Genomic DNA, 21,538 nt, shown 5'->3' with positions numbered 1-21,538 from the left:
TGAACTGTACACCTAATATCTGTGATTTTCACCATATGTAAATTATGCCTCAATTTAAAAAAGGAAAACTTAAAAGAAAGCAAAACAAACAGATCTCTAATACAAATACCTGAAATCAATATGCTTTTTTTATTTACTGGACTGAAGGAAACCTTTATAATTCCAAGGCAAAAACAAAACACACACTCAACTTTTAAAAGGTTAAACTGTGGAAACAGCACAGACCGAAACATCACTCAAACCACAAGCCAATCTTAAGTAAATCACCTAAGGTCTCTTAGCCTCAGTTTTCATCTATGAAACGGGAATAAAAAAATCTACCTCACCCAGACATAAAAATTAAGCTTATGCAAAGCACTGCAGAGAGGGGACTTCCTGGCAGTCCAAAGGTTAAGACTCTGTCTGCACTTCCACTGCAGGGGGCGTGGGTTTGATCCCTGGTCGGGGACCCAAGATCCCACATGCGGTGCCACGTGGCCAAAAATTTTAAAAAGTTTTTAAAAATAAAATTTTAAAAAAAGCATTGTAGAGAAAAATGTTGCCTACTATTCCAGTTCTCCAAGGATCAAGCCATTAGCCACTGTAGTCACCCACTGACTGTGGGCCTGAGGGGAACTCAGGATGGAGACAAACAGGAAGCAGTCTGTGCTTCCGATGCCTGCCCCAAGATAGTGAAGATACATATCTAAGGAAAAATTTCAGTGACCCCAGATTCTTGCATCTTCCCATACATAGAAAAGCACTAAAATCATCAACTTGAGACGCCTGTTCTTTGTGATTAATAGTCACCTTTTGATTTCGACTACAGGTTTTTTCACAGGAAAAAATTCATATATCCTGGCTCTTCTCCTCCCTTACCTCTTCAGAACGGTTTCTCAGAGCTGAGAGGCTGTCTTCTGGGTTACCTTACACAGTAAGACACTGAATAAACTCAACTCACAGTTCTTACGTTGTTCGTTTTGGCTTTTTTCAAGTCAAGATATCTAGGGAATTCCCTGGCGGTCCAGTGGTTAGGACTCTGTGCTTTCACTGCTGAGGCTGCAGGTTTGACCCCTGGCCGGGGAACTAAGATCCCACAAGCCGTGGGATGCGGCCAAAAAAAAAAAAAAGAAAAAAAAAAGATATCTAGTATAGTCCCTGGAACACAGGACCTTAGTAAATGATCATGGTAGGAAACAATTAGAAAATGTGTAAAAAAAGATCCACTTTGCCTATCCTTTCTAGTGGACTCTTTTTTGAATACCTATCTATACTCCTACCCTTCTGTTTTCCTGAAAACTCTCCCCCTTTCTGATAAGTAACCCCATCTCAGCCAGATGGCTGGTGGAGTGAGGGGGTAAGGTAAGGAGGAAGAGATGCCTTATTCTTTGGCTCCTTCATCTTAAAAACTGTCATGTTAATCAATGTTTTGGATAACCAAATTATATTCAAAGGTATGAGGGAAACTCACTATTTTTTTTTAAAAAAGTTTAAATTGTTTTGTGAAATGCAAAAGACTTATAAAGATGACCGGCAGGTTTCCCGGATATGAGGTTTACCTAAAGCGGCATTCTTATTCACATTTGCTGGAAAGCTTTCTAATTACCTTTCACAAGGCCATATATTTCCAAATGCTAAAACGTGCATACCAATAACTACTTTCCCCCAGAAAGCATGCTCAAGCCATAGGCAGAGTACGTGAGTGCTCTCCTTTTATCACACCAATACTGGTTAGTTGGATTACAGCCAACAGCAGGGCTCAAAGTAGATTTATCTTTCCTGTAGATCATGTAGTCCACTTGCCTAATGCAGCGCCCTAGATTTTACAAATTACATTCACTGATGTACTTGCAAGTCTGCAGATTTAGACATTTTCAAGGAGGACACAAGACATGTGTATAAAATTATGTCTTGATCATCAATAAAAGCACTATTTCGAAGCCACCCACTAGCCTTTTAAATTTCTGTAAAGATTTCTTTGCTTTTAGCAAAATCAGGGTTGAGCCAATACGCAGATGTTCTATCTGCATTCACACCGCACAGTAAGAACCCACACACACCAAAGATCTGTTTGAAAGCTTTTAAGGCCAAATATTTCTATTGTGTGGCCTGTGATAGGCACAGACTAAAGGAAACTTGAAACTATAAATAGCACAGAGAACGCCATGTGGGGCGGGGGGACGTTCTGCTTAAAATGACACAACAAACGAGTTCACGATTCGGCAAAATGTCCATATATATCAAAAAACTGAATTATGAACTGACCAAAAAACTATGACGACTAAGAAGAATTTATTCCCACCGAAAAGTTCTATATGCCATCTTATTACCACTTTTAAGGTGTTTCCTCATCATGCAGAGATATTCACTGCAAAAAGGCTCGGGTCTAACTCTCCATCATGATGTGACCAAAACCGAAATGCAGTGGAATCCGACTCAGTGCAGTCTTCGGGGGGCCAACAACCAAGCGGGAGCTGGCACAGGGCAAGATTCCCTCACTGCCCCTGATAATCACTGCTCCCCATACAAATAAGATCTTAAAAGCTCCAACCTAAAGACAAACCAGATTTGCCTCCTCCGGTGTCGGCTAAGAAGGTACAGGGATCATCTGTAAAGGGGCAGGAAAGCCAGTGGGTGTAAAATGGCTGCCCCGGGCAGATTGAAACGCAATAAATCACAGGCAAATCCCTTCCTAGAGTAAGGGCTTTACAACAAACGTGTGGGTAAAGAGCCCCGAACCATTTCCACTCGGGATGTGAAGGTGCGCAGGAGACTGGACAGCAAACCCGAGGCCAGATGCGGGCTGGGAGAATAGGCACGCGGGCCCGCAACCCGGGCCGACAACTGGGGGTAGCACGAGGTGCCGATCACCGCCTCGACGTTTGTCGGAACCCGTCGAAACACAAAGCCCAGCGGGTGCTGCTAAGAAGAAAGGAAAGGAAAGCACGTGCTCCGCAGACCGGATCGGAGTTCTCTGACCACCGAGTGCACTTTCACCGGAAACCGCGGACCTCCCCACGGCCGAGCCGGCTCCCAGCTGAGAGCTTTCCGGCGCTCCCTGCCCTGGGCGCCCCCTGCCTTCCCGCACCCCCGAAACGCCCCGAACTCCCGGCCCTGATTGCACCCCTCGCCACAGGTTGGCTGAGCCCGGGGCATCGCTGACCCGCTCGCCCGGAGAATTAAGTTTCTAATAATATAACTTTAGGCGGATTAGTGCTGGCATCACCCAACCCCGAAGCCGCACCGGGAACCAGCTAGAGGTCGTGAAAAGCGAGGCGGGGGCGCGGGCCAGGGTCCCTGCGAGGTGCGGGGCGCCCGCCCTCCTCCCTGGCAGGTGCGCCCCGGGGCTCGCCAAGGCCCGCCGCGCTCACCAGGTACCAGACGCCGAGCAGGATGGTGCCGGTGCGGACATGGCAGCACAGGCAGCAGCTGTTGGAGTAGAACCGCGTCCAGGGGGCCACCATCTTCATCGCTCGGGCCGCCGGCGCAGTGGCGCGAGCGCGCGCCCAACTTTGCAGGAGCTTCAGCCGCGTTGGTCCGGGCCCGCCGCGCGTCTACTGCCGGCTCCTCGGCCGCTCCCGCTCGCGCTCCCAGCCCCGCTCGCCGCCCGCCGGCCTTTGCTCCGCGCCTCCCCCGATAGCTCGGAGCGGCTGCCTCGGCCGGACCCAGCGCTCGGAAGGCTGCGGGAGAAGGAGGAGGAGCAGGAGGGGGCGGAGCGGCTCGCGGACCACGTGACGGGCGCCCGGGCCCCGTGATGTCACCGCGGGCTCCGGCCAGCTGCTGGCGCCGCCGGCCCATTGTAAATAGATAAATCATCTTGCACTCTCGGCCGGTCGCGTAGTCGGCCCCCAGTGGAGTTCCTCTTTCATTTGGTCGTTTGTGTAACTCTGTCATGGATTCGAGATTCTTTTACAGTCTAGTTGGTTGTGGGGTTGTTTTCTCCTTCCACTTGTATCTTGCAGATAATCTGTAGGTGCCATCACTGTTATCTTGTAGACTGGATGGAGGGGGGAGAAACGATAGGGGTGATTCCAGCCAACTGCAGTGCTTTGAAACACTGCTGAAGCTGCCGAGAGCAATTTGTCTCCGCTTCCCAGCTCAACTACTGTGGTAGTAATCTTTTCCCAGAAAACAGGCTGCGTGTCAAGGACATCCTTGCTGTGCTTCAGGTAGCATTTTAAATCATAACTGCAGCTCTAAACAATCATCAAGCCTATTACTGCCACACGGTCTCTGTGTAAGTGAATAAGGTAAGGAGTCCCGGGAAAAAGAGAACGAGGCGTGGCTTTCTTGACATAAGAGAAGCCATTTTTGGCCTAAGACATTTTGTGATCTAAGACTAACCACAGTGCTTGTCCTTGAACAGGCCTCAGCAATAATGATCTTAAGGGAACACAAGAACAAACTGTTATCAGGCAAGAGAAGTAACGATAGCAAAGATAAATCAGTTGTAGGACTTCCCTGGTGGCACAGTGGTTAAGAATCTGCCTGCCAATGCAGGGGACACGGGTTTGGGAAGATCCCACACGCCGTGGAGCAACTAAGCCTGTGTGCCACAACTACTGAGCCTGCACTCTAGAGCCCGTGAGCCACAACTACTGAACCCACGTGCCGCAACTACTGAAGCCCAGGCGCCTGGAGCCCGTGCTCCACAAGAGAAGCCACCACACTGAGAAGCCTGCACACCGCAACGAAGACTAGCCCCCGCTCGCCGCAACTAGAGAAAGCCTGCGCGCAGCAACAAAGACCCAACACAGCCAAAAATAAATAAATAAACAAATAAATAATAAAAATAAATTTCTAAAAAAAAGAAGATAAATCAGTTGTAAAGACTCCCAGTTCTGTTTCAATGGTAAAGATTAACCTGAAACACTTTCTTAAGCTGTTTCGCAGAATTTAAAACCCCCCTCGAGCGCTCAACCACCCTCTAAGGGATGATGATGTCGACCTTTTCTGACCCTCAGGACTTCAATCAACTAAAGCTTGGACTCTGTGGCCGCCAAGCCGCTTCATGACTATGCATGTACCCTTAGCTTAAAATTTCCCCAATTTTGCTATTGAGAAGACACTGCTTTGGGGAAGATTCCCCAGTGCTCTCCTTACTTGCTGCAAGTAATACATCCTTCCTTTTCCTGATCTTTGTTTTGGTTGTCTTTCAGCTCCACACCCACCAAGAGGCGAACCCAGTTTTGGGGGGTAACATCTGCAAGACCCAGCACAGCGTGTTAAGAGATACTGAGAGATAGGACTCCAGTTTGGGGTTATTTCCTCCCATTTAGTGTTTGGTCTGGAAGAGCCCTTGTCCTAGGTTAGCCTCTAGTAATCACTGTGTAAGCCAAGCATCTCAGTTAAGCACTCAAGATTTTTTTTTAAATAAATTATTTTATTTATTTGGGCTGCCTTGGGTCTTTGTTGCTGTGCACGGGCTTTTCTCTGGTTGGCAAACGGGGGCTACTCTTTGTTGCAGTATGAGGGCTTCTCATTGCAGTGGCTTCTCTTGTTGCAGAGCACGGGCTCTAGGCACACGGGCTTCAGTAGTTGTGGCACATGGGCTCAGTAGTTGTGGCACATGGGCTCAGTAGTTGTGTCTCGTAAGCTCTAGAGCACAGGCTCAGTAGTTGCGGCACACAGGCTTAGTTGCTCCACAGCATGTGGGATCTTCCCAGACCAGGGCTCGAACCTGTATCCCCTGCATTGGCGTGTGGATTCTTAACCACTGTGCCACCAGGGAAGCCCCCCGTAAGCTCTCTGAAATACAAGATTCCCTTGAACCAATGAGTCATTTGCCTAATGAATCTGCAATTCTGGTGGGGAAGGCAAAGTGGGAGCTAACTATGGGAACTTGCTGGGAGTTGGAACTTGGAATGCAGTACACCCCATCCAGATTCTCTATTTCCATTCCTTCTCAAGCACTAATGCTTGTCTTAGAGCTGGTTCGAAGTGGCTATGAGCATGATTAAATATTAAATGGAAGATCCCAAACAGAAAATTATCTCTAATGTGGAAGAAAACAGAACGTTGTAGTGAGAAAACAAAACAAAACAAAGAAAACCCTGAGATCTTCTTGTTTGGTATTTCTGATTAACTCCCACAATGATGTTGTTGCTGGACTGAATTTGGGGTCAGCTTACCCACGGCACAGCAAAGCCAATGTACCGACACCGGATGGTGGTGAAGGAAAGGACAGCATTTATTGGAGGTACCAAGCAAAGAGTATAGGCAGCTCATGTTCAAAAGTCCCAAACTCCCCAATGGCTTTCAGGGAAGGGTTTTTAAAGGCACCTTTTGGGATGAGGGGCGGAGGAAGCATGACCTTCTTCTGATTGGTTGGCGGTGAGGTAAGAGGGTGATGTTTCAGGAATATTAATCATCTGGGGTCTACTTAATCACTATCCTCCACCTGTGGTGGGGAGGTGCGTCTTAGTTTCTGCATAACAACTTGAAGATTTATGTCAGATTGTTAAGGATGTCCCTTGGGGGGAACTGGGATTCTGCCTTATCACTGAACTATTATTATTTTTCTTGCTGAACTACTTTTCCCTTGTTTCTGCATTCCCTCACTTCCCTAATTGGTTAGTGCCTGTGCCTGCTCTTTGGAACTCAGGGAAGGCCTAGGAGACTAAAACCTTCTTCTACAAACAAGAAACGGGGGACATGGAGGGGTTTTTGTACACGGGAGGGCCTCACAGGGTCCTACTCAGTTTCGGTGTTCATTATTATTTCTGATTAAGGGCCCATGTCTGACATCTCTGGGGATGACTCTGGGGTCCCTTGAGATCCATGTTTAAGCTACACAATAAGAATGTGACAGCTTTACAGGCTTGTAAAGCTAACCGCTCTTGCACTTAAACAGCCTTATCTCACATTCCTCTTCCTTCCTATATAACCTGTCTTTAAGAAATTTAGATCCAACCAGTTTTTCTCTTGCTCCAAATCTGAAATGAAACTTTGACAATTACTCTATAATAGTCTTAACTTGAGGGCTTCTCAAATCTCTTCTTTTCTAGGACAAATTGTATTTCAATCCATCTGTTAGGAATCCAAATCACCCAATGTTACTTTGAGTGGTGAGTGTTGGTAAGACATACAGACATAAAGGCTACAAACGTTAGAACATTCTGCTCCCAGCGCTATCGTCTAGCTTAGTCCACACGTCACTGTGATGTTAGAAGCTTGCCAAGTATCCTTACAGGTACAAACAAAATGCAATGGGAAAACGGAGGGATTGATTACATTAAAACTGTGGGGAGTTAGTGTTTTGGTTGGGCCTTGCAAAGGGTGAATAGAATGTAGACTAGGAAGGTTGAAGGAAGAGACACTTTAAAAAAAGATTATTTTATTGAAGTAGAGTTGATTTACAATGTTGTGTTAATGTCTGCTGTACAGCAAAGTGAGTCAGTGATACTTATATATACATTCTTTTTCATACTCTTTTCCATTGTGGTTCATCACAGGATATTGAATATAGTTCCCTGTGCTATACAGTAGGGCCTTGTTGTTTATCCATTCTACATATGATAGTTTGCAAGAGACACTTGATCTGGAAGTTGTATAGAGCCAGACAGTCCTTTGGGGGAGGGAAGGTCTCACTTGAACTACCTCCATGACCTCAGCAAGCAGCTGTCTCAGGAGAGACCTCAGTACTCCTCTTAAAGCGGAGAAATTCAAAGAGCTACTATTTAACTCTCCTGGAAAGGAAAAAGGGGGCTCGACACGTTCCCTCAACGCGTTGGAAGGGGAATCCACGTGCCTATGCCAGAGGGAGCTGTGGAATGTCTTCTTCAATAATGAAAGTACTGCTCTCCTAGGTGAGACCAAAGAAAACCTCCTAGGTCTCCTCATGCACTGTCCACATAAACCAGGGACCCATTCATTCATTCATTCACTCATTTCATGGGAGGGAACTTATTTTGTACCTTCTTGGAGCTAGGCGTGCCTGTCACCTCAGAAAATGAAATAGTCTCTGTCTATAAGGAGCTCACAGTTTAATGAGGGAGACAGAAAAACAAATAGAAAAACATAATAGCAAGATAAGTGCTAAGATATTCGTAGCACGGAGCGCTATGAGAATCCCAGATCTCAGCTTTGCGAAGGTCAGGGAGGACTTCCCAGAGGTAGTGACAGCTAAATTCAGAATTATAAGATAAGTTGGAGTTAGCCAGGGAGAGAGACAGAGGACCACCCTGGGCAGGATGGGAGCAGGATATGCAAGTGCCTAGTGGCTGGTGAGCTCTCAAGTTTAGAAGCAGCAAGTAGTGCAATAGCTGGGGCTTAACATTTGGAGGGAAAGGAGGAAGAAGAGAGATGGGGCTAAGGAAGTTTTAGGGGCGTCAATTTAGGTAGGGGAGGTAACAGAAGATGAAAAGCTTTTCGTGCCATGTTCCACTGAGGTTTGGAGTATATTTCCTTAGGGAACTTCTGAACCACTGAGGGTTTCATAAATATTAAATCCATATGACTTGAAAAATTGATGTCACGAGCTTAAGGTACATACAAATGAGATAGGCAGGACCCTCTACCTAACTTGTGGGTCCAGTGCAAACTGAAAATGTGGTGCCTCTTGTTTAAAGGGTATTAAGAATCTCAAGATGGCAACAGTGGAACCTTAAACCAAGTGTGGGCCCTTTAAAGTGTGGGACCCTGTGCTACTGCCCGGGTCACACACCCACGAAGCTGGGCCTAGAGGTAGGTCCCATATTTCTCTCAGAAATTAAAAACCAAACTAAACAACAGCAAAAAAAAAAAAAAAAAAAAAGCGGTGAGAGCTGTCTCTTGTTTCTGTCAAATGACAAAGAAGTGCTTCATGGAGGCTGTGATCGATGCCAGTTTTATAGGAGTGTATGGAAGCAGATGTGGATGCCAGACGATTCATTAAGGAATCTGGATCTTGTCCCAGTCAGGGGTCAGGACTGTGAAGGTCAGAATGTGAAGCTGGCTTCAGCCCTGAATTGTAGCCAAGGTGGAAGTCAAACATCGTGATTGACATGCTCTGAGATCCATGTAATGAATTATACACTTATTAAAGCACACATTTGGGGTTTGGTCAGCTTCTGGACTGGGGGTTGGGAGAAAGAGAGACGAGGACACAATCCTTGTCTCCAAGAAACTCATAGAGTAGTGAAAGAGACAAGGTGGACAGAGGGCTACATTAGTGGTGGGTAGTACGGCTGACAACAGAGCACAGTATTCTGATCAATAGTGATATTAACATGGTACGTTATACAGTTTATCAATGTTTAAGGATTTGGAGTGCAATCGAATGCCTCTGTACCCATCAGAGCTCAGTCAGGAAAACAGAAGCCATTCTAGACCCTTTACACAGAGGGAAAGTAGTCAGGGAATTGGTTGCCGTAATAATATATTTCACAAGGGCCATCTTGACTCAGTTTTGAAGACGTGGCTGAAAACTCTCCATTCATCTTCTCTCAATTGCTAAGCCCCCACCCAAACTACTTGCCTTATCAGGCTCTAACACGCATGTGTTACAATACGCACTTACCCAAGGCCAGAGGCCCCAGATACCTAACACCCAGGGTGGTGCTTTCTTCCTTAGGTCCACAGAGTTATTCAAAATACCTAATCCCCAGGAAGCCCTCGAAACCTTGAACCCCACCCTGCCTGCCATACATAAGCCACCTCCTACAGTTCAGCTCGCTGTTACCCTGTCCCCAGGTGGTCCTGCCTGGTTGTCTTCTCTCCTCTGGCGCTTTACGTAACAGAATTCTGCCTGTCATCTCTCTGAGTGTCATTGTGTTATGTCCCACCAGTGAAAGAAACCTTACATCTTATATCACAGTTGCACCCAGATGAGAAGGCAGACAAAAGACAGTGAGGCAGCACAGATATTGGCAAAAATAAGAAGGAAACTGCCGTCACCTCTTGGCTAGAGCTGTGACCATGGTGGGAGGGGTGGAGCGACACAGGTGGCACAGATGCCTTTAGCCAGGCTGCCGCTGGTGGAAATGCCTCCCAAAGCAGAGAGAGAAGGGGACTGCCTTGGCATCTCCCCTCCTGCCATCCTCCAGGCTTCTGCCAGAGCTTTCCGCTGGCTGAACTCCCGGAAACCAGCTGACAAGGAGTCTGGGAGACATACTTTCCTGCTTATGAAAACAGCAGGGGGTACTCCATGTTCACAGCAACAATATTCACAAAAGGAGGAAGCAACCCAAGTGGCGTCCACTGAGATGAATGGATAAACAGAATGGGAGATATATATATACACACATATATATATATTCCATTACATATGTATAATGGATATTATTCAGCCTTAAAATGAAGGAAGGGACTCCCCTGGTGGTCCAGAGGTAAAGAATCCGCTTTACAATGCAGGGTGCCCGGGGTCCATCCCTGGTCAGGGAACTAGATCCCGCATGCTGAGGGGCAGCTAACCCTGCATGCCACAACTACTGAGCTCGCACACCTCAACTAGAGAGCCTGCCTGCCACAAACTACAGAGCCCACGCGCCCTGGAGCTGGCGCGCCACAACTAGAGAGAAGCCTGCGTGCCACAACGAAGAGACTGTGCTGCAACCAAGACCCGATGCAGCCAAAAATAAATAATAAATAAATCTTTAAAAAAAAAAAGGAAGGAAATCATGTCATGTGCTACAACACAGGTGAAACTTGAAGACCTTATACTAAGCAAAATAGGCCAGTCACAAAAAAAGCAAACACGTGTCAAACTCATAGAAACAGACGTAGAATGGTGGCTGGGGGGAGAAGGAAATGGGGAGATGTTTTTCATGAGTAGAGAATTTCAGATTTGCAAGATGAAAAAGTTCGGGAGATCCGTTTCACAATAATGTGAATAGACGTAACACTGCTTAACCATGGTTAAGATAGTAGATTTTGTGTTATGTGCTTTTGCCCATAATAAAAACCATGTTTTCAAGGAATGAAGTTCTGATAGCTGCTACAGCATGGATGAACCTGGAAAATGTTAGGCTAAGTGAAATAAGCCTGTCTTAAAAGGACAAATATTGTATGATTCCACTTAAGTGAGGTATCAAGAGAAGGCAAATTCTTAGAGATGGAGAGTAGAATAGAGGTTACCAGAGGTTACAGGGAGATGGGCAGCTAGTGTTTAATGGGTACAGACTTTCTGTTTGGGATGATGAAAAAGTTCTGCAAACAGTCATAACAGTTACACAACACTGTGAATGTATTTAATTCCACTGAATTGTACACTAGACAGGGTTAAAAGGCTAAATTTTATGTATACTTTACCACACCCGCAAAAGAGCAGGGAAGGGGAATGGAATGAATTGAGAGCAATGCGACATCTAACCCTGAAATGTTTTCAAGTATAATTTCTCTTCTTTCACGATCTAGAAAGGCAGAATCTTGCAATGCCTTAGGTCTTGAAGTAGGAAGACCGGTTAATCTCCTCTTTTTCAGTTTGTAGAATTTTGTAATCAAAGGGCATGAGTTCAAGACATAATTTGCCAATGGCTGTGTCTTTGGAAGAGTCACTTAATCTCTCTGATTTTTACAAAATGTGAACGATAATCCTACTTTTAGGGTTGTAAGGAGGTTGTTACAGAATAAAGCATGTTACATGCCTGGCACACGGTAAGCGTAGTAAACGGTAGATTAGACAAAATTTACATTATGTAGCACCTGCTAGTGTTTCACATGTATTAGGTAAAGCTCACAACAAACCATGAGCTAAGTATTAAAATCCCCTTTTTTTCAGATGAGAAAACTGAGGGCCCAAGGCTTTAAGTCACTTGCCCAGTGTCTTGCTGCCAGGCGGTGTCGGCACCAGGATTTGGATCCAGGATGGTCTCACTGCAGAACTTGAGTGCACTATGCTCTCCGTGGTGTCCCTTAGACACTATCCTCAGGGATTTACAATCTGAGGAAAAAGAGCACATGTGCAAAGCACTAAATAAAAACATCAGCCAACACAGGGAGCCCCTACATAAGACGTTCCTAAAAATATACACAGGAAACTACAATGTCCAAAAGTTGATGCAATAGTTTCTGTTCCCGGAGAGTTAAAAACCTTTTGAATCACAGCTTTTAAACACAAGTTTTGTTGATATTGCTCTAGCTCTTTACAAGTTTATTAATGTGTTTCCTTCACAGATGAGCAGAGTCAATTAGCTTAGATTGTCCGGTGAACCTCTGATTGAGACGTTCACAGCTCTGGCATACCTGAGGATCCTCTCCAGTGTTTTAAATTATGAGACCTGTGTTCCTTATGACTCATATCGGCACTTTAATTTTCCATTTTCCGTCCATGGTTATAAATTAATAAGGGCTAAAATGCAATAAAATATTTAAATGCTTGTACCAAGGGTTCCTTAAGAGGGCAGCACTGCAGAAACTGGCTGCATCAGCAGGTGAGATCACAGAAAGCTTGTTTGTCAGCTGAGAGTTGAAAGTGCAAATTTAGCAGAAGAAATGTTTCCTAAGGGAATGGTAGATTGTGTTACTGTCCTGTTCACCCAACAGACTGGTTGCCTCTCCGTGGTGCCCCTCCCAACAGGAAGATTAGCCGTCCTTGCCCTCTTGAACTCAGGAGTCCCCACGTGACTTGCTTTGGCCAATAAAATACAGTTAGAAGCCAGGTGGGTGGAAGTTTTCAGAGTTAGATGATGGTTACCAGGTTATTCCTCTTCTACCTGGAAACAGGCAATGTGACAGGTTAAGACTGCTGCATCAGCAGTCCCAGAGTGAAGATGACATGGATCAGACCCACAGTCAATCCACCGTGGGCATGTTGTGTGGGCAAGAAATGACTTGTGGGGTTGTTAGCACAGTGACCTTGCCCATCCTGATAATACAGGGTATCAGTGTACCACAGATGAAAATGTGGGTTGTTGCACAAGCAGAGTATTAAAAAGTAGTGGATTAAGTGCCCAGAAGTGGCACCTTACAACAAAGGCACCAGGCAATGGGCTGAAAGTTTCCATAGGAGACTGAGGCAAACTGAAAGGCTTTGTAGAGGAAGTGGGACCTAATGTGAGCTGTAAAGGGAAAGGAGAACTTAGACAAGGGGGTGCTTCACCTCTTCTCTGTCCTATTTTAATTGACTAGCTATGCATTTTCAAATAGCAGATAATCAAAAGGCCAACAAAAGGAAAAAGAAGGATATGAGAAGTTTTTATTCTTAAGAAAATGATTCGAGTGATTCGAGAAAAGTAAGAAATATTCACAGTCATGTAACAATGTTTGTATCTGTCACTCAGATTTCATCACTTTCTAAGATGTTGCCATCTGTGCTTCTGGTTTTTTCTAAAGAAGTAAAATATTACAGCACAGAGAACTCTATTCAGTGCTCTGTAATGACCTATATGTCAATGGAGTCTAGAAGAGAGTGGATATCAGCCATATGTATGGCTGATTCACTTTGCTGTACAGCAGAAACTAACACAACATTGTAAATCAACTATACTCCAATAAAAAAATTAATTAAAACAATTTTTTAATAAAATAAAGTATTACAGACTCAAGCTTCCTGCATACACCTCCCTGATCCTATTCTTCTCCTTTAAAAAGCCTATAACTTGGGACTTCCCTGGTGCTGCAGTGGTTAAGAATCCACCTGCCAATGCAGAGGACATGGGTTCAAGCCCAGCAACGAAGACCCAAAGCAGCCCAAAATAAATAAATTAAAAAGTTCCTGTCTGAAAGAGTTTAAGGTAAAAGATTTCAATTGTGTGGACCACTTCTGTCTGAAACTAAGATGTCTCCTCCTAACAAGCTGAAAACGCTTTCAATAAAAAGCTTTAAAAAGAAAAGCCTACAACTCGGTAAATTAGGCATCTTAAAAAGCTAGAAACCATCAAAATAAAAATCCCACTTAGAAAAACATACACTTAAAAATTTATTTATTTATTTTTGGTTACGTTGGGTCTTTGTCGCTGTGCGCGGGCTTTCTCTAGTTGCAGCGAGCAGGGGTTACTCTTTGTTGCCGTGTGCAGGCTTCTCATCGCGGTAGCTTCTCTTGTTGCAGAGCACGGGCTCTAGGCACGCAGGCTTCAGTAGTTGTGGCACTTGGGCTCAGTAGTTGTGGCTCGCGGGCTCTAGAGTGCAGGCTCAGTAGTTGTGGCGCATAGGCTTACTTGCTCTGCAGCATGTTGGATCTTCCAGGACCAGGGCTCAAACCCATGTCCCCTGTATTGGCAGGCGGATTCTTAACCACTGCGCCACAAGGGAAGTCCCAAATACACCTTTTTGATGGCAAAACTGAGAAGCATACATCTAAAAACAATGAAACACAATTTATTATATCTGGGTATAAATACCAGATAATCATTAAAAATGCCCCGGCCAGAAGAGGGAACTGAGGGAAAGATAAGACAATATTTAATGACTACATCGCTATTTATCTAGTTGTCCACACAACTGGGAAACAGTATTATCCTGGCCTTTAAGGATTTAACAGGATCATGACATTTCAGAGTGAAAGCGTTTGGAGCTGACTTGAAACCAGTGTCTTCATGTTACACTTGAGAAATTGGCCCAGAGAGGTGAAGCAACTTGCCCAGGGTCACACAGATAATCTGTGTCAGAGCTAGAACTTTGTCTCTGCATAGCATTACCTTCCAAAACTGGTGAGGAAGGGAGACTGGGAGGGGAGGACCAGCTCTCAGTCGGTACAGGGTCCATGGGGGCTTTAGGAGGTGTGAGAAGAGCAATCCTGAGGTTCTAGAGGCAGCGCAGTGAAAAGGGAGGGAGGAGCCGCCATGTGGAAAGAGCCGGTCTTCCGGGGGCCCAGAGACCATTGGAAGTCAGGAGAGGCCCAGTGAGTGTGTCCCAGACCCATGGCCTGTGGTGGTTGTCTGAAGGCAGTGTTGCCTGCTGGCGTCACCCTGACAACCAGGAGCTTCACAGGAAGGCTGAGTGGTCTTAGGACTCGGAAAGACTTACAGTGAAAGTGAGTTCTTAGGGCCTCGGGATTCTGAGGGTCCCAGGAAAGCTGTGGGACAGGGAGGTCGCTGCTTCTGCTCCCTGTCTCTCTGACCAAATCATCCCTGGGCATTGTTGTTGGTGGTATTTAATTTAATTAAATTAATTAATTTATTTAGGAATTTTAGTACACACTTTCATCTTCATAGGTGTGTTTTAGTTTTGCTTTTATAGTCTGAGGGAGATTTTCTGTCTTTTTTTTTTTTAACATTGATTTGTTTATATTTTGCTGTGATTTAAATAATACTTAGAAACAAAGAATGCATTTAAATTTCATTTTCTTGAAATGAGGGATTTAGATTAAGCAAATACTAGGGAAGTTTTCACAAGGGTGTTTTCATTTAGTGAGTCAACCATTTTGATCACATCAAGCAATCCCTCCTCACCTATGCCGAGTCCCTTGCTACCCAGAGGATTTAACACATTCCCGAGATGTGCTTGAGAAAAGGCTGAGGGCACTTTGTTTATGGAAATGTGTGGCAGCTTCTCCTGCTTTCCCCATGGGGAAAAAATCTGCACTTTAAAAAATGAACTGCGCTAATATCCATGAGTCCACACTGATGTAAATAAATGATTGAATAAATAAATAAATGAGGGAGAAGAGATAAATCCCCTGGTGCAGAAAATTCCAAATAATTGACGTGGATGTTTCGCCCACAGGGACGTGGAGCATAGCTCTCACTCCGTTAAGTGTGGGCTGTGCAGAGTGACAGCATAGAAAAGAGCGCAGCATAGAAAGTGGGGGAAGCGTGTGACCTGGAGAAACATGACAAACACTACCCCAGCCAGGTGGTCAAGGGCAACATCAACAGTGATAAGTCTTATTGATGGCCTGTACCTACCCTTGAATGATGTAATGAGAAGGGCACTTTACCTCTGTGCTCGTCATCCCCCAAACCCCTGACCCCAGTCTCATTACGAGAAAAGCGTCAACAAATCCCAAATGAGATTCATTCTATGAAATATCTAACCAGTACTCCTCACGACTGTCAAAGTCATCAGAAACAAGGAAAATGAGAAGCTGTCACAGCTAAGAGGAGCCTAAGGAGATTAAAGTAAATATAATGCGGTACCTGGATGGGATCTTGGAGCAGCAAAAGGACATTAGGGAAAAACCAAGAATATCTGAATAAAGTATGTACTTTAGTTAACAATAGTGTACCAGCATGGGTTCTCTAATTGTGACAAACGTACCAGACTACTGTAAGGTGTTACTGATAGGGGACACTGAGTGTGGGGTATGTAGGAGCCCTCTGTATTATATTCATAATCCTTCTGTACATCTAAACTGTTCTAAAAAATAAAGTTCATTAAAAACAAAAATAAAAAAGTGAACTGTGCTGTAGTGAGAGAGGGAATTATTTTAAAACCATATCAGAGAAATTTCTTGAAATACTCAGGTAATCATTAAAACAAAACATTTGAAGAACTCAATTTACTTTAGCATCACCTATGCCAAGTAATTTAGCATCATCGTCTTTACAGAGAGAAAAGGATGTTTTGTGAGTGGATGAAAAGATGATAAATATACATTTTAATAAATTAAATGAATCCATGATACTCCTCAAAATGTCTCTTGCTTATCGTGCTGCAAATGCTCCCTTTAAATCCCTGGTAAATTTATATAAATAGTTTTTTATTGGCTAAAGGACTTAAAGCAAAGAAATATGCCATTTTCAACTTCAAACATCTTTCTCATTTAACTCAGCTCTTTGCTGCCTTTTCATTAAGCCTTTATTATTCCAATGCAGACTTCCCTGGTGGCGCAGTGGTTAAGACTCTGAGCTCCCAATGCAGGGGGCCTGGATTCGATCCCTGCTCAGGGAACTAGATCCCACACGCATGCCACAACTAAGGAGCCGGCGAGCCGCAACTAAGGAGCCCACCTGCCGCAACTTACACCTGGTGCAACCAAATAAATAAATATTTTTTTAAAAAACCTTTTATTATTCTAATAAAAATGCTCATTGTGTGACAGTTTTCATTCTACAGTTCACTTACCTTTACAGTTTTCTAGGAATTGTCTTTTGGTAACAGTTCCCCTGCCACGCCCCTCTTTTTAAAAAAATGTAACATCAATACATTCTTCATTGTGATCTCTCAAGATTTGACACTTCATGTGCAAGATTGGAGGTTATCATGAAATATTTCAGAAACTGAGAATTCAGTAAATATTTGTTTTGTAGTGTTTGAGAAGAAAAACATATCCACTTTTAAGCAGCCAGTGGCAGTCACATTGCTATTTGGATAAGCAGTTGAGACCATTCCTCGTTTCTTTCAGGTTTAGGGACAGTGGTGAGCAGACCAGGAGGAGAGCTCCCTAATACTCTGCAAGAGATCAGGAGATGGCCTCACTGAAACATGGGACAAAACCCTCAACTCTAACGTTAAAAACTCCAGTATGGTGCTCGGGTTGGGCTGAGATTGGGCCAGTAGGACTTCCTCGTGTGAATGGCGAGGGGGCCCTTTGGATCAGCCGGTGGAGGTCTTTCAGTCCATTTCCACAGCATTTATTGCTAACTACTTTGCACCACATCCCTGGGACCCAAGTTGATTAAGACACAGGTGGGGCTTCCCTGGTGGCGCAGTGGTTGAGAGTCCGCCGATGCAGGGGACACGGTTCGTGCCCCGGTCCGGGAAGATCCCACATGCCGCGGAGCGGCTGGGCCCGTGAGCCATGGCCACTGAGCCTGCACGTCCGGAGCCTGTGCTCCGCAACGGGAGAGGCCACAACAGTGAGAGGCTCGTGTACCGCAAAAAGAAAGAAAAAAAAAAAAAAAGACACAGGTGCTCCCCCTTCCCTGAGTGTGGGAACCAGTCAGGGAAAGTCATATCCAAGGCTGCTCTCACTGTGAGACCCAAAGTCACCAGGCCCTGAGTCACATCGGTAGCACTAGTCCCAAGCTTCTGCCCTTGCTTCTGTGGGGACCTCCTCCCTCTTTCAAGTCCCCACCCATCAACCTGAAGGAAAGAGGAGCCTCTCCTTGCTGAAAACCAGCCTGTCAGCTTCAGGGTTCTCACGTCGCTCCCATCCCCACACCCTTCCTCTTGCTCCGATGATGCTCGCTGGTTACAAAGCAGCCCAGAGGAGCCTCACTGACATCTAGTCCCAGGGCGGTGCTGCCGTTGCTTCCAAACCCCATTTGTCTGGCGGGAACAGAGCAAGACTGGACTCTGCCCAGAGCTGGGGGGCTGTTCCCTCTTCACTGGGCTGCCCTGTGGTCTTGGGCCCCAGCAGGAGAGTTTCCTTGGCTAGTGGATCACTAGTATCTCAGAAGAACAGCTCCCTCATCCTCTAGAGACAACTGTTCCACGAAAAACCCAGAGATCTCCAGAAGCACAGGCATCGGTGTGTCACTGTGGCGTCTTCTCTCAGGTGGGACTGAGGGGCCCCCTGCGATGGCCTGTCGGGTCTCTGTGGGTGGCCAGTCTGCTCAGTAGCCCACGTGGATGGTGGACTTGATCCATAGGGGGTGGCACGGGGCCAGAGAGGCTGTGGAAGAACAGAGGCTCAAGGGAGTGCTTCCGTCATCAGCCTGAAAGAAGAATCACCCAGGAGGATGACTGAGAGGCTGAGGGAAGATGGAAGGTCCGAGGGCCTGCGTGCGGGTGCAGGTGGGGAGACGGGTGAGAGATTGCTCGTGTAGAAGCAGCGTTGAGCGCGGGCACAGAGGCGTGGGGCGGAAGGTCCCAAGGGGAGCCAAGGGGCTGAGAGGCAGGGACTCGGATGGGTGGTCATCTACAATGACGGCAAACGGGCTAAAGGGGAAAACTGAGCCAGGGGCTGGAGCCTTCAATTCCATGTGGAGAGACACCTGGAACTTGGTAGATGCAGGATGCCCTGTACCTGGGTGGGTGTGCTCTGCCCACCTAGGCAACCTGGAGCTGAAACCCAGCCCACACTCCACTGGAAGGGCCAGGCGCCGTGGCATGGGGCTGTGTTTAGCCAGAGGGAAGGCACCCTAGTGCAGCCCTGGGTGGCTGACCACGATGCGGCAGGGTCAGAGGCATAGTGGGATGGCGTGGACCTCAAAGAATGGGGGGCTTTTTACGAGAAGGCAGAGGAGAAATAGTGTGGAGTAGCATAAAGAAGGGAGGAGAATGCCCCTGCCTCTGGCCCTGTGACACTAGATTCTTCTGGTTAATAATAATAATAAAATAGTAATAATAATGGCCAACATGTCCACAGCTTACTGTATTCCAGGCACTGTGCTAAACTACTTTATACAGAAGCTCAGTTCATCTTCACAACAACCTTCTGAGGTAGCTACAATTATTAGTTCAATTTCATATTGGGGAAACCAAGGCACAGAGATTGGGTTACTTGCTCCAGCTCAAGTAGGTAGGAATCAACCCCCAACTGTCTTGACTCCAGAGTTTGCCCCCCTACCCGTGATACTAACACATAAGGTCTGCTTTCCTCCAGAAACAGCTCACAAAACTTGTTTTCTGTCCTCCAGATTGACAAAGGTTGATCCCAGTTTAAATCAACTCTAGTTTAAAAATGCAAATGGGAATCCAAAACTAAACTTTATTTCTTTCAAGACAGAGAAGGCCTCAGTTGACTGTGTTTCTCTCATCCTCTAGCTTTGCTCACTTGGCCCTTTGCCTCCTTTCCCACCTTACGTTCCCCTCTCCTCCTTACGCAGCCTCTCTGCAGGGCTCAGGTGTCAGCCTGCTCTACCTTCTGCATCTTGCCTTCATTACAGGATTAGCACTAACTCTATAGCCTGTAGTGTCGTCTACTTGGTTTTGCTGATGTAAAAGTTTGCCATTGAGCTCCTTCCTCTAATTGTTTAAACACTTGGGCGGTATATGTGCAGGTTGATGGGGCAGCCGGCAGCGTGGCCTGCGGGGAGGAAACGGAAATTGCAGCTGTAGCACTTGGCTCTGAAACCTCAGACCAAACACACATTCAACAGTTACTGAGTGTGTAGCACGTGCCAGGTGCTCTCCTGGATGTAGATGAATAGGAATTCACCAAACCCAGTCCTTCCCCTCTGCACACATGTGTAGACCATATTTCCCAGGTTTCCTTGCTGTTGAGTGAGGCCTTATGCTTGAGTTTGGGCCATGAAATATGGGTGGAAGTGATGTATGCTTCTTTCAGGCCCCGTCCTTAAACAGCCCTCATATAAGCCTCCACTTTCTCTCTTCTCTGAACCACCACCCCGCCAAATTTTAAGTTAGAAATTCCTGCTAGTGGAGCATATTAGATTTTTTTTTAATTGGAGTAAAATTGCTTTACAATGTTGCGTTAGTTTCTGCTGTACAACAAGTGAATCAGCTCTATGTATAACTATATCCCCTCCCTCTTGGACCTCCCTCCCACACCCCCCCATCCCACCCATCTAGGTCATCACAGAGCACCCAGCTGAGCTCCCTGTGCTACACAGCACGTTCCCACTAGCTATCTATTTTCCACATAAATAGCAGATTTTAGACAAATACTTGGTTGTTCATGCACTTAACTCTGTGATTTCCAATGCTGGCCCTTGGAAGAGATCTGTTGGTTAGGTGTTGCTGAGACAATTAGACCTGAATTAGCACTTTTTATACTGAATTCCCTCCAAACACATTTTTAGAGTTTGTTTGGCTAACCGAGTGATGATTGAAATAAAATACCGTTTTGCCGAAATCCTGCTTTAGCTTTTAAGGTTCGTTGGATTCTCTGGCAAAATAAGCACTTGTCTCACACGAAGAAACAGCCTTAATGAATTCTTTCGTGAAAGGTGATTTTACTGAATTCTAATATACAATCATTAGAAGGAAAGGAATAAGATTATTAGGGAAACATAACAGGGTATACATCACCGAATTGGGCCGACACTTACTTCCAGATCCAAGCGGCAGCTGGGAAGTCCCGAGGGACAGCAGTCTGGAGCCCCAGTTGGGAAGGGTCCCGAGCAGTGCGTCCACCCCACGGGTAAGACTTCAGTTTACAGTTCTGGGGGCTTTCGCTTCAGGCCACAAACTGATATCATCAGTTTGCGTGCAAAAATGCAGCTCTGGATTCACTTTAACAATGCTGTTGCTTTCACCATGTGAGTCACAAGATTTTCTAGACCTCGGGGGACTGGCCAGGTCCTCAGGGCTCAAGAAATTCCAAGACCCATTCCCCTTTTTACCGTAAGCGCCATTTGAGTGGCTGGCAGCAACTGTTAGGTGTGCAAGGAGGCGCGCAGTCCAGGCAGGGTCACAGGTCGGACAGAGGCCTGCTTCTGCCTCTGAAGCTTGAACAAGACTACTTTATTCATTTTCCCAACAAATACCTAAATATCATCTGTCTCCTATTAAGTCAACTACTCCTTCCATTATTTATTCCATTTTTATAAACACAATTCCAAAACAGTTTATACTGAAGTCTTAGTCCAATCTTATTTCAAACATTTCTTCCGTGTTATGAGTAATATACTTGGTTACTGGACAGTAAAGCATTGTTATCCCCATAAAACTTTTTTTTTTTTTTTTTTTTTTTTGCGGTACGCGGGCCTCTCACTGTTGTGGCCTCTCCCGTTGCGGAGCACAGGCTCCGGACGCGCAGGCTCAGCGGCCATGGCTCACGGGCCCAGCCGCTCCGTGGCACGTGGGTTCTTCCTGGACCGAGGCACGAACCCGCGTCCCCTGCATCGGCAGG

General features: G+C 45.8%; 1 protein-coding gene across 2 annotated transcripts in view; it reads right to left on the bottom strand.

Moving 5' to 3' along the window:
* The window catches only part of LAPTM4B (lysosomal protein transmembrane 4 beta), a 68,003-nt gene extending 64,349 nt beyond the window's left edge, over positions 1-3,654 (bottom strand). For both annotated transcript variants that reach the window (XM_059994947.1, XM_059994948.1), the window contains exon 1: positions 3,351-3,654. In XM_059994947.1, coding sequence (XP_059850930.1) covers positions 3,351-3,449 — 99 coding nt within the window. In that variant the 5' untranslated portion in view covers positions 3,450-3,654. The remainder of the gene's footprint in view (positions 1-3,350) is intronic.
* Positions 3,655-21,538: the final 17,884 nt, after the last annotated feature.

The sequence above is a fragment of the Delphinus delphis genome, chromosome 17 (genome assembly GCF_949987515.2).
Source record: "Delphinus delphis chromosome 17, mDelDel1.2, whole genome shotgun sequence".
Taxonomy (NCBI): Eukaryota; Metazoa; Chordata; class Mammalia; order Artiodactyla; family Delphinidae; genus Delphinus; species Delphinus delphis.
The sequence above is the reverse complement of the archived record's forward strand: the minus strand, read 5'-3'. Positions and strand labels throughout refer to the sequence as shown.